We start from the raw sequence: 14,641 nt of genomic DNA, 5'->3' as shown, positions 1-14,641 counted from the left end.
TACAATATATGCCATGTAAACTCAAAGTGAAACCATGGTTAGCCTCGGTTTGATTTGGCGAATCCATCCATGGCCTCAATTTTGTCCAATTTCACCTGTAACAAAAATCCCTATTCTGAAACCCTAAAATTCATCAATGGTGAATCTTTCACACGAGCAAATTAATGCAATTAATTTTCCAGAAACATCAAAAGCATCGAGATAAACACTAACATGCCATCCAAATTCATGTATGATGCATATAATATCGTAATCGAAGGAAAATAAGAGTAGGCAAACCGTGAGGTGTAAGGGAGTGTTCTTGATGCTTCCAAGCTTGAAACCGATTGGAGAACGGTCAGTGATACCTTAGGAATATGTTTGGATCCTTAAAACGCCCTGACTCAACCTGCAAAATCAAGAATGATTATCAATTTTTCTTCAATTTGCATGAACTCGGTTATGGACTTATGGTCTTCTAGAGCCTGCAATCCTTGAAAAAAAAATCCTTTTAGGTCTGAGTAGTATCCATATATATATATATGTGAGGGATTTAGGTTAACAGATTTTGATTGAATCTTCCTTGAATCCAAAAATTGAAATTTGAAGAAAATTGATTTGTAAATCTTTCTAAATATGCCCAATCTCCATCTAATTTTACCAATCTTGTTTAGCACGAAATTGAATCATAAATGTGATATTCAGATGATTGGAATTGATTGGAACATGAAGCTAAAACAAATCTTTTGTATTTCCTTTTAATTATTTGATTTAAATTGACTTTTAATGAATAAAAAATTCACATAAAATCAAAAAATCACAAATAATTCGTGGCATTCAGATTGGATCTCTTGGGTTACTTGAGGAACAAGGTTGGGCCATAAAAAGTTGGGCCTCTTTACAAAAAAATCCATTTTGAAGCCTTTTACTTCACATTTTTTCCTTTAAAATTAGCCGACTTTGACAAAGCATATCTCCTTCAATTTTTAAGATATGGAGGAGTTTTAGGACTTTTTGGAAATCTCAAGATTTCCTCTACAAGCCACTTTGGAAGCTTTTTTCCATTTGAAGATTATATCTTGGTGATATGGGCTTTGACAAAAAACTGCTTTCGGTTGACTTTCAAAAAGGACCTATAATCTTTTGATCCATATCTCTCAAATGAAGAATTTTTAGACTTGGCATGTGAGAGACAAAATTGTAGAGAATTCAATTTCCTTCAAAATGAGCTTTGGATGGAAAATTTCTGATGTTCCATGTAGGAGTTATGGCTGGTCAAAGTTCAGTTGACTTTCTCCAATGAAAACCCTAATTTAGAAACTTTTTGGAATTGTTGATTTCTGATCTTTCCTTGATGAACCATGATCAATTATTGATAAAATGGTGAATGATACTTCAATATGAGGATGTTGACAAAAAATCAGGAGTTTTGACTGTACTTTGACCACAGTTGACTTTTAGGTCAACCTAGTCGACTGTTAACTTTCTGAACAATTGAGTGATCAATCTTTTGAGTTGAGACCTGAAACTTGTCATGGAGGTAATGTGAGACATCATAGATCATATGGGATGCCTTGGAGCCACTGGTTCATTGATTTTCCTTCAGAACAACAAAACCCTAATTCTCTGATCTTTGTTTAGGAGAGTGTGTCTTGGAGCTTTGTACCTTGATTTTAAATTTGAATAGGAGAAATAGTATGGGCAAATTTTGGGGTATGACATAAAGTATTTTAAAGCTTTTCACTTATTTATGGTTTAGTATTGTTAAAGCTTAACCAAACCCTTTTTGTTTTAAAACCTTGGTATTAAGAATAGAATTATTCCCGATGAAACTATTCTTGATCCATTGATCTTGTTTTTAAAACCTTGGTGTTAAGAGATGAATTATTCCCGGTGAAACTTCTCTTAACCCCATTGACTTTGTATTTTAAAGCTTGATCCTTTTATTTTTTTTAAATTTGTTAAGTATTTTAAAGCTTGACCTTTCAAACTTATTAGGTATTTTAAAGCCTAATCTCCTTTTAAACTTGTTAAGTATTTTAAAGCTTAACCTTTTCAACTTATTAGATCTTTTAAAACTTAATCTTCTTTTTAACTTGTTAAGTATTTTAAAGCTTAACCCTCTTTTAAAAATTTGTGAGTATTTTAAAGCTCACACCCAAAAAGATTTTGGCCACTTTGGCCCCCTTTTCTTTTCCCTTTTTTAAAAAGAGGAACTACAGAAGCTCTGACTTCCCTGTTGCACCTAAGGGGTATGTAGGCCTAAGATGCGATGTCTTATCGAGCTCACTTTAAAAACCTTCTCTTCCCATCCCACCCTCTATTTGAAACAATTTTTTTTCACATAGGATTTTCACAAAAAAAGGTTATTTATAAACAAAAGAAAATAACATGAAAACAAAGAGGTTCCCATGGAGTACCATGGATATGAGGGGTGCTTAAAACCTTCCCCTTGTATAACAAACCCTTCGTAGCCAGATCTTTGATAAGTTTATTAGTTTTGATTTTAAAAAATTTTGTGGGTTTTATTCGCTCTTTCACCCATTCCTTTTTGAAAATAATAAAGTGCGGTGGCAACTCTGATTAAAATGAGCTAAATCTTCCCATGACTCTAGTCTCACCAAATTCACCGCTACAGTAACACATGTTCCCTTTTGACTAGACTCTCCCTTCTCTCCTCAATGCTCCACAATCTCCAAGCCCATTGGCCCGCCTCTGCTCCCTTTTTTTGCATGTGCCTCTTCAAAGGCAACTAGTTCCCTATTTCTTGGGAACTACTCCATCTGTTGCTTTATAAGTGTCACTTTTGTGAAAAAAAATTGTTTCAATTTAATTGTCACTTTCAAATTTCAACATAGTAATCATTATAGTTTTTCAAAATTGCCCCTAACTAATTATTATGAGAGAGAGAAAATTATATTGAAATGATTAAAAGTTAGGGGTATTATAGACAAAATAAAAATTATAACTTAAAAAGTAACAACCATTATTAATTTTCTTGGTATGTGTAAAAAGTCAAAATGTGCCAATTAAAAAGGAACGGAGGGAGTACCACCTAAAACTTACTTTTGAACGATGCACTTAAGAAATCCGTTTTCATCACCTTCCTCATTAGCAAGAGACATATCATCACCTATCCATTCATCGAACAATTCTTCAGACAATAATTCTGATGAAGAGGCTAAACCTTCGTGAAGAGACATTGAGAGTCTTCAATTACTTTGATTCAAAACACATCTTCATTAATCTAAACATTGAATGTTTCATTCAAAATCAAAATGTATTAGGTTATTACAAAAAAAAAGTGACGTCCATGTTTATTTGATTTTTAGTGTTGTTGTCTGAACACATGTACAAACAGAAAAGAGCCATGATGAACTCAAAGAAACCTGGAGACCAAGCATGTCAAGGAATGTCGTAACACCAAACCCAAGTAACATGTTCTCTATCCACATCAGACGGTTTCCACTTTCTGACTTACTCAAATCATTGATAGAGCCAATCACAATCTTCCTCCATTAGCGCTTTGAGTTCTTCTTCCCTCTCCTCTAGCAAACATAAATTGGATCCTAAAGAGGTTTGTCGAATGGAAAAGTAACCTTCTGTGTTAAAAAACTTTTGGATGCTATATAAAGATGTGCATTTTCAACCACCCCAATATAGACCTTACTGAATCTATCCAACTCCGATTCATCAATGTTAAATTCTAAGTGAGCAAAAAAACCGGTTTATTCTCCGCTGCTTTTGGCCCATTTCTTGAGTTGTTCTTGACTATATTTGTATAAGAACATTGGTCTCCATATTTCTTGAAAGATGTTTCACCCATAAAAATCAAACGTGCGGGGTTGTTGTTGAACGCGATATCCATCTTACCACATTTTTCCTACCTTCTCAGTTCCTTCTCCTTGAGTTCAGGTAAATGGGAGTAAAGGTAGCTCTAAAAGGTGGGATTACGTAGGCGGTTTGAATTCAGGTTTGCATGGTGATAAGAGGGCAACATCATTTTTTTTTTTACATAAATAATTCAATTGAAATTCTTTCATTTATATTTTTTTTTGTTAGGCGGAGTGTTAAAATTACTCACTATTGAATTTTTAGGTTCAATTTTTTTAATTTTAAATATTTATGTCAAATTTAAAAGTTGAAAAATAGGGACCGTGTTGCAATTTTGAAAAAAATAAGGAACCAATTTGTAAAATTATTAAGGATCAATATTCAATTTTTCTAAATTTTGAAAGGACAATTTATAGATTTTAGAAAATATGGAGACCAACTAACAAATTTTAAAATAATAATAATATTTAATTTGACATTCATATTTTATGGAGTACGAAAAAAATTCAAATTCTTTTATTTTATGTGTTATTTCAAAATCATTAAATTTAACTTGGACAAAATATTTCATAGATTTTCGTCATTTTAATAATTCTTCATATTTTTCTATCTAAATAATGAATTTTGTCCAAATCATTTAGATTGTCTGAAAATATTTCATTCTCTCATTAAAATATTCTATCCAAACACACTCTATTTGAATTTTTTTCCTAATTTATTGTTAAAAGTTAAGATAATTATTGACAAAATATTTTTTTTTAATAAGCAATTTGTACCTAGCGAGTTTTAAACCTGAGCCCTTGAGAGGAGCACACTCTCAGGACCCAAGCGTTAATTTCACCGCTAGATCACACACACGCACACACATTATTGACAAAATATATTCCTTTCATTTTTAAATATAATTTGTTTAGACTATTTCACGGGTATTAAGAAATGTGATAATTGATCTATAAAAAAATTATAAATATTAGACAAAATTATTTTTTATCAATGATATGTGAAAAAAGAAATTAAAATAATTGAAAACAAAAAACAAAAAAAAATACTTAATGATATAATGAATAATAATATTAATGGTTCATTAATATTGTAAAATATTTTATAGTTTGACACAAATATTTATCTTAAATTCACATATAATAAAAAGAAAGAATAGTTTATGTTGTTTTGACTGTTGAAAACAAAAAATAAATAGGAAATGACTGAACAACTAAAAGGAATTGAGAAAACACGGTGTATCTTACAATGTTTTATAATCATTTAAATATTTTGTCTTACTTTTTTACTATTATTATTATTATTATTATTATTATTATTATTATTATTATTATTATTATTATAATATAACATTAACTCTTTATTAAAAATATAATTAACACGGACACATATTCATTATAATATTTGTCATATAAATATTAAAAAATGTCAAATTATTAATTATATGATATATTGTATTTTTATAGGATGGTTTGATCTATATTTTTATTTATTTTAAAAATATTTAACATAAATAAAAAAGTAATTATAACTTTTTCCTTTTCAACATAAATTATAATAATTGTATATAAATGTTGAAGAATATCAGCTTTTTTTAATGCTATAGCACACTGAACTTTTAATTCAATATTTAGATCTATACTTCCAATTATTTTAAAATATATTTTAATATAATTACATAAATAATGATAAATATTTTCTTTATCACATGATTTTTTAAATTAGAGAGGTTTTCAGTGCAGTTTAATTCGATTTTGAGACAAAATGATCGCGGTGTAGTTTTGATCGAAGAGAATGAAATCTAATCCAATCCAATTTTTAATTTGTATAATTTTTTGAATATTCAAATTTATTAATATTATAAAATAATATATTTTATGTAAGTTATAGCATATAATATATTAAAAAATAATATTATAAAATAAAACTTATATTTTAATCAATCTTTAGATATTGAAATTACAAATTATATTTTTATTAATATTATAAAAACACTATAAAATAATATATTTGATGTAATATACAATATTGAAAGTAATACTATGAAATGAGAATCAATTATGGTTAAAATAAATAAAATATTAAAAATATATTGATTAAATTAAGCTAATCAACAATAATAAAAAAATAAGTATTAATAAAAATAAATTAGTTAAATATATCATGCTATAAAAAATAAATACATACTAAAATATGTATACATGTAACTCGATTTGTTTTGGATTGATTTTACAAAATAAGTTCAAAATTTGATTTAATAAGGGCGAGTTTCACTAAATAACATACAAGCACTTAAATAATATCTGATTTTGGTTAAAAAAAATTTGATTTAGGTAAAAAAAAATCTGATTTTGGTCAAAATAATAATAATAATTTCTGTTTTTTTGTTGCAATTTTAGATTTTTGAGATCCATTTGGAATTTTTATTTGGATCTTTTTTAATTTGAACACCCTTTTTCTCAACCCCTTTTGACAAAACTTTATATTAATTAAAAGAAGAAATAAAATCTGACTTTCATTTTTCCATAAAACAAACAAATCTAAAAGACGTATAGGAATGTCCAACAATAAACCTACCTTATACGCTTTCTTTACGCCACGCTCATAGTATTTTTATCAGATTTTCGACCACCACAAGTATATTTTAGATGATCTATTACTAGATCTGAGATAATCTCATCTAAATATCTTATTTTCACCACTCATTCTTCTATTCTTTTCTAGTCATTAAAAATTTATTATCGTATTGCTGCTACCACTGTGAGTATCATATAATTTTTTTAAAACTTTTCATGTTTTTTTTTTTCATTTTGTCTCTCTCACACTCCTAATGACAATATATTAGAATTCCATCTTATATTAGATTCGATTATGGTATAGTTAGCGTTCATATAATTCTAAGTTCATATAATTCTAAATAAATTGAAGATCGCATGTATGTTTGTTCAAAAAAATTAAATTTGATGGAAAATACTATGATATAAATTTGTTTAAATTCAAACAACTAAATCTTAAGACACCTAAGAGATCTTAGTATAATAGATTATGATTTTTATATATGTGTAAATCAAGCAATTTACCAATTTAATCTTAGATTTGATAATTAATACATTTATGAGGGGAAATTTGGAAATTTTTTTTTTTTTAAATAGTGTAAGCATTTGGTCTTTTTTATATTAAAGACTTAGAATTATGTTGCAAAATCTTGAAATATATATACACCATGACTAGACCAAAGATCTTGAAATTTTAACTGAAGAATTATAAATTATTAGGTAGATTTTAAAAGTTGAATCAAACTCGATTTTATAATCTTTAATTTTTTTTCTAAAAACATATAATTTTGTGTCAGCTGAAGATTAAAGAAATAAAAAAGGAAAAAAGAGAAATGAAGTCAACGAGCACTACATTTTTAAAAGATTTTGCGACGATTCAACTCATGTATGTTTCTGTTGGTTGACTTTAAAGTCTTTCAAATATCTACGGAGAATTTTTTTTAAATTGATATATAAAAATATTATTTGTGATAAATTATCACACCAAGTCGATGGATACATGTTCTCTCATTTCCTTAGAAAATAGTTATTTAAATACTCTTTTTATGAATGAATTATTAGTGACTTTTGTATAAAAAATGCAAAGAAGATATTATTCAAATTGAACTTTTTTTTTTTCGTTTAATAAGGCTCAAATAATTTCATGGATGATGCTAGAGGTCCACTAAAAAGAATTAGAAGAAATCGCCAATCTCCTAATATTTTGGCCAAAATCTTCTACTTCTTCTTCTAATTCAAGATACAATAATGGAGTTGCTGCTAGGTAAATTTTTCCTTTCAGCCATAAGCCATTGTTTAATGTACAAGGTAAATTTTTCTTCTCTTGTTTATATGTTATCCTTTTTTGTTATTTGTGTTGATTATTTAGAGTTCTAGAAAACATAATATACATATTTATGACCACATGAAAAAATCTTTCTCAAATGTAAAAAATTTAAGATTGTATAAATGTATACATGATTTTTCTATGTGTAATGTGTCTAAGTATTTCTTTGGATTTCTTTTATGCTGGTTTAGTTAAGATTCTTTAATAAAGAGTGCACATATGGGTTTTTAGAGATACTATAATGAAATAAATTTTATGGCCGGAGAGCTCTTTATGAGTTCGCGGCAGGCATTCAGAGCATTTCGATAGGCGTTTGACGCGGCCGGAGAGTTCTCTATGAGTTCACAACATACGTTTAGAGCGTCAGGATAGATATTGACGTAATGTCTCCAATGGAGGTCTTGGGTTCGTTCCCCAGTGATATAATATTACAAATATGAATTAAGCTATAAAATTCAGAAATCAAAGGTCGAAGAGCTTGCTAAGGATCACATGTTACCCTTCATGGAAGTCAGTAGCTCATACGTTGGAGAAGATGCTTATTAGTTGATAACTTGACCTTTGGACTTGCTCAATTCTGGAGATAGTTCTTGCATCACTTGACTATAGCTTGGATTTTTTTCCCTTCAGCTCAGTTGTAGCATTCTTTTTCTTGCCTATCTATGCACAAGTTAGAAAGAGAGGGGATGCCTCCTGCCCACGTAGGGGAAAGGAGCGACGCCTATTTTTTACAAAGAATTTCGAATAGTTCCTAATGGAGTTACAAAATGACCGAGACATAAGTTCGCCTTATCAAACAATGAATTAAAACATAAACTTGCACTGTCTAGCCTATTGGCGTCGTTTGATAAATGCATGTTTCCAAAACTAATTGTGTCCACTCGAATTATGATTTGTGGGAGACTTGTAATCTTTGAACCACCGGGTTGTGATTTAACTGAATATGTTGCAATTTAGAAACAATTTAGGGTCTGTCACATATTGAATGTTGCATTTAAAAGAGAGATCAGTAGTCCCTCCAATTATTGCAGAAATGATCATTAGAAATATAGTTCAAGAAAACCTCTCATATACTTCTCTTTTTGTTAATCAAAAGAGTACCCTTCATCACAAACCCCTGTGAAGAGGCAACACTGACTCTGTCGTGGCTCATAATTTAAGATATTTTTTTGTGTTCCCCTTGACTCTCAAAAATCGACGGCGTAAAATAATGGAATGTGAGATTTCCTCTTCTTGAATTGCTCTTTTGTCTGCTTCCATCCTTCTTATACAAATATCAATAAGAAGTATTTTTTCAAAAGTTGGAAATCCTTTTTAAATGCATGAGTAGTACCTCCACCCATACAATATTAATTCTGATTATACATCATGACTTCCCAATATTGTAACAAATATCCAAAGCCAACTCACTTTGACATCTCATATCTCAAAATCTTCTACAACGGTAGGAAGACCCCCTTCTACGATAAACGTTGGGTTAAGAAACATTGCCACAAAAGCCATAATTTATATACATCCTCAAAATTAGTCAGAAATCCCAATGAAGCCATCACAATTTCCAGCCTTACATATCTGCCTTTTCCATCACGTCGGCCACTCTCCATGGGCTTGCAAAGTGTCGTGTCTTCAAGACTCAGAGCTACACGCCGATGTCGAGTTATCAAGAATCTTTATATGGCTGAGAATACCGATACCGAGAGAGATTCCTTATTTTTCAGCCAACTTTTGAACAATCTTAGGATTGATTAGCCCCATACTTTTGTCCCTAAGGTTAAAATCAACATCTGTACCTCTTTCATATTTTATTTTTGGGCCATAGATATGCACAGGGTTTACTTTTTCATCTCTATTAGAAACAGGTAACTTCGGTTGCAGTAGTGAAGTGACGAGCCAGGTAATCCAAAACCAAAGTCTAAGCATAATTTTATTGAGACCAAGCATATCAACGTGATCAATATTTCGACATAAAATCTCAGTTTCCCTTTTTCCCCAATCTTTCCCATCACCATATTCTTCGTCACTACTGACATCTTCATCATCTAAGCTAGCTGCAGATATGCCCCTATCTCTAAGCCCTTTCTCACATGCTCTTTACGATTGTCTTCCATGCTAAATGACACTCTTCTTCCTCTGCCATTGTGTTCGTCATCTTCCAAACCAATCAGCTAATACCACATCCTGAATGTTAAAAGAACAATTCTCCTTAAGAATATTAATGGAAAACACATAAAACTATCTCTGACATGAAATCATACAAGTTTAAAAATGTTGATCTCAAACGTTCATTCAAAGTAAAGAAAGATATGATCATCGTAAACGAAAATGATGTTCAGTATTAACAAAAGCATAAAGTAACTGCACACCAAACATTTACTGAAACATCTACCATACACAATAAAACAAAGAGCCATAACATTGAAAACTTAACTTTCGCTGCATGGAGGCAGACCCAAAAAACTTCCTAAGGCATTAGTATAACTCTGAATATATGGGAAACAAAGACAAGCACAACAGTGTTCTGCTTCTCCTTTTTCAATTCATAAATTCACAGTTATACTAATGCCTTAGGAACTTTTTGGGTGTGCCTTTGTGTATCAAAAGTTGAGTATTCAAAATTATGACACTTTGTTTTATTTTGCATGGTAGATGTTTGATTTAATGTCTGGTGAGCAGTTACGTTATGCTTTTGTCAATATTGAACATCGTTTTTGTTTAAGATGATCATATCACTCTTTACCTTGACCGAATGTTTGGGATCAACATTTTTGAACTCTTATGATTTCATGTTAAAGAAAGTTTTATGTGTTTGCCATTAATATTCTTAAGGAAAAATGTTCTTTTAACATTCAAGATGTGGTATTAGTAGATTGGTTTGGAAGATGACAAACGTAATGGCAGAGGAAGAAGAGTGTCATTTGGCATGGAAGACAATCGTAAAGAGCATGTGAGAGAGAGCTTGGAGATGGAGGAGATATCTGCAACTAGCTTAGATAATGAAGACACCAGTAGTGACTGAGAATATGGTGATGGGCAAGATCAAGGCAGAAGGTACACTGAGATTGCATGTCAAAATATTAATCACATTGATATGCTTAGTCTCAATAAAACTACGCTTAGACTTCAGCTTTTGATTAATTGGCTTGTTACTTCACTACTACAACTGAAGGTACCTGTTTCTATTGGGGATGAAGAAGTAAACATTATTCATAACTATGGCCCAAAAATAAAATATGAAAGAGGTGCAACTGTTGCTTACAACCTCAGGGATTCAAGTAAGGGGCTAATCAATCCTGAGATTGTTCAAAAGCTGGCTGAAAAAGAAGGAATCTCTCTCGGTATCACTATTCTCAATCATATAAATATTCTTGATAACTTAAGACATCACCGTGTAGTTGTGATTCTTGAAGACATGGCGCTTTTCAAGCCCATGGAGAGTGGCCGACGTGATGGAAAAGGCAGCTATGTAAGGCTTGAAGTTATCATGATTTCATTGGGATTTCAGACTAATTTTGAGGATGTATATAAATGATGGCTTTTGTAGCAAAGTTTCTTAACCCAACTTTTTACAATAGAAGGGGGTATTCCTACCGATGAAGAAGACTTTGAGACATGAGATGGAAAAGTGAGTTGGCTTTGGAGATTTGTTACAATATTGGAAAGTTATGATATAGAATCTAAATTAATATTGTATAGGTGGAAGTTCTACTCATGCATAGAAAAAGGAGTTCCAACTTTTGTAAAAAGTACTTCCTACTGATATTGGTATATGAAGGATGGAAGCAGACAAAATAGCAAGTCAAGAAGAGGAAAGCTCACATTCCATTAGTCTACGCCGTCGATTTTTCAATGTCAAAGGGCACGCACAAAAAAATCCTAAATTATGAGCCACTCAGATTCAGTGCCGCCTCTTTACAAAGTTGTGCAATGAAGGGTACTCTTTTGATTGACAAAAAGAAAAGTATATGAGAGATTTTGTTGAACTATAGTATATGTGATTTTAATGTCATGTATGTGATAATATACTCTATGACGGCCATGTTAACTAATGTAACTATACATCCTTGCTTATATTGACTTCTCTGGGAGCAGTTTTGAGAGAATGTGATGTCCTCGGCGGTTTTTGTTGTCCTGGTAGAGTCTCAAGGTCGAAATCAATGATAGGGATTACAAACCGGTGATTTGAGTAAGAATGATCGCGTCACCACCGCCCACCAAAGATAAGTTTCTCACTTTTTTACATGCTGCGGTTGATTTGTGTGATTTTGCTTGTTCTCTAATATGCAATTGCACTTGCACTTTATACCTCCATGTAGGATTTAATTGTTGGTTAATCATAATAGAAAAAATATTTTTGAATCTCGGTGTTATGTATTGCCTATTTAATCATAGGAGAAAACATTGTATAGTTGTTTGAGCCATGTGAAGAAAATGCATATCAACAGAAAACATACACCATGTTTTTTCTCTATCATTTATGTTATCGGTGACTGATTCCTTTTGAGTGTCCTTTGTCTATGAGTTGTATTTGCTATGATTTTTTTCTTTTTTTTACTATTGCTAACCAGTAAAGTTATGATCCTACAAAGTACCAACTTTGATAATGAAATTGTCTTCCTAAATGCATGTTGAGATGCAGAAAGAAATAGTGTATTGAATTGATTTCAAGTGTAGTTCAAACTTGTCTAGGTACAAGGCTATAACTTGCATATATACGTGTTTATGTAATATGAATCATTTCTAGCGCAAGCATTTTCCAATTATAAAAAAAAGACCCAAAAGGGTCAATATTAGTCTCCATAATAGTAGCTGGTTTTGATGAATTTACCAAACTTTATCTTTTGTCATGTTATATACTTATCTCACAAAGAAGAGTAATGGAGGCTTTTACTGTGTTATTTCCGGTAGAACAATTTCTATCCCTCTTTCTTGATTATATTATTTTTGTTTATTCATTTATATTGAATGCAATTTAAAATATATTAATGTAGCTATGACGACAGTGTTACTAATGTAGCTAAGTATTCTCATGATAACTACTACTTTGAATTTTCAAATTTGAACTGTATCTATGACAATTCATTCGATTTAACTCGATTCGTGTCAGTAATTTCATAATGCAATGGGACAATATTATTTAAGATTGGATTCGAACTCATATCTCCGATGTACCTGCATGTGGAGCAAGGTTCCATGCAACACATTGTTCATGTTGACTTGTATGCACACTTTTCTACAACATTGTTGCTCTCATCATTCAAGTCGATTCATAAATTTGAAGTGTATTGATGCAAAGAAATTTCAGTTCACATCATTCAAGTCGATTGATAAATTTGAAGTTTGGTGGAAGAATCTTAAGATATGAAATAATATAATTTCATGTCTTTAAATAAATGATCTATGTTAGTCATATAATGTTTTTTTCTAAATTCAAGGAACTTTCTCGCAAATAAAGTAATGTTTAATATCAAAATAAAATTATACGAACATTTGTCAAATAACACATAATATGTTGAACTATCTATCTCTTTATGTAACTTTTATTTGAAACTACATTTTTGTTTATGAGTCATCTTAACATAATATGTTGAACTATCTATCTCTTTATATAACTTAAGTTAACAAAGCGCTTTATTTATAAATTATTTATCATCCTTTTAATTATCAGATTTTCTAATGTTATTTCTTCTAATTCTCACATTCTACTTAATTTTTTTTTGTAGAGAACCGTATTCTTCTACTACTACGGTAACATATCTTGACTGGAACAATGGCTAACTGGTTTCTTCAGCAGGAGATCAACAGCGGCCAAGAAAACTTAGCATTACTAGCATGATACTACTTCGTTCTTCTACTACTATTGTTTTAATTTGTGTTTTATTTATGTTTTTTGGGATCCATTTTACTCTTTTACATTTCCACTTTTAGTTACTACAAGATGTTAAGGGTATTTGGTGTGTTGTTTGTGTCTTTTCCTCTAAAGTAATTTTTCTTGTTACTAGAAATCATAATGATGGGATTTATGCTGCTTAAACTCAGTATTTAAGCTTATAAACTATATAGGATATACAAATATGTTGAAAGTATATATTGTGAGTTGAAACCAAATAAATGTTTATGATAAAAACATTTAAAATAACAACTCCTTCTATTTCATGTGTTAGGATGATGGAACTGATCGTGTGCATGTGGTTGGAGCTCTTGGTGCCACTGACTATGTATTACCTGCTAAAAACTCAACATTTGAAGAATCGGATCGGAGACTTGTATGTGAAACCTTGGATAATCGCATGCATGAAAATGTGGGATTATTTTAGGTACATTCTCTCTTGCCCCTCTTTCCCTGCAAACACTAAAGCACTCTAAACTCTACTTATTTTGTCATGAAATCATACTTTCATGGACGTTTCGGTTCAAGAGGATTGAAAGGGTACTTACGATTGGAGCTTCATTGAATGTTGTTGGTAAGGTAATTCAATTAGTTTCAAAAATATATTTATTTTAATTCTCTATATATTACACAGCTCATCATAAGACTTTTCCACCATTATACTTCATGTAAAACTTGTCATGTTCACCTAATATGGTCTAGTCTTTTATGTCTAAGTTGATTAAATAAACTTAATATGTCTATTATCTAGTTAACCATATCAGTTCTTTTTTTTTTTTTTGACACAACCATATCAGTTCTTAAAATCCATTTATTTAGCACTATTGCAATTTAATAAACTTGTATTTAACTCTAAATTGATCAAGACTGAAATCAAATATATATCATAAAGAGCATATGAATTAACATGCATAAACATCACAAAAAATTTACATAAATAAGACTATTTTATCTTTGATTTTCACAAAATCCAAAATATAATGAGTTTAAGCTTATAACGAGCTAAGCAAAGACTTAAAACTGAGAAATGGAGAAACTACGAAATATTTCATCTAATTA

At 30.5% G+C, this 14,641-nt stretch overlaps 1 protein-coding gene across 1 annotated transcript in view; it reads left to right on the top strand.

Moving 5' to 3' along the window:
- Positions 1-10,711, top strand: part of LOC131650986 (uncharacterized) — a 30,352-nt gene extending 19,641 nt beyond the window's left edge. The window contains exon 2 of the mRNA XM_058920681.1: positions 10,562-10,711. Coding sequence (XP_058776664.1) covers positions 10,562-10,711 — 150 coding nt within the window. The remainder of the gene's footprint in view (positions 1-10,561) is intronic.
- Positions 10,712-14,641: the final 3,930 nt, after the last annotated feature.

This window comes from Vicia villosa, linkage group LG2, assembly GCF_029867415.1.
Source record: "Vicia villosa cultivar HV-30 ecotype Madison, WI linkage group LG2, Vvil1.0, whole genome shotgun sequence".
Taxonomy (NCBI): Eukaryota; Viridiplantae; Streptophyta; class Magnoliopsida; order Fabales; family Fabaceae; genus Vicia; species Vicia villosa.
Note: the sequence above shows the minus strand (reverse complement) of the source record. Positions and strands in the feature narration are given on the sequence as shown.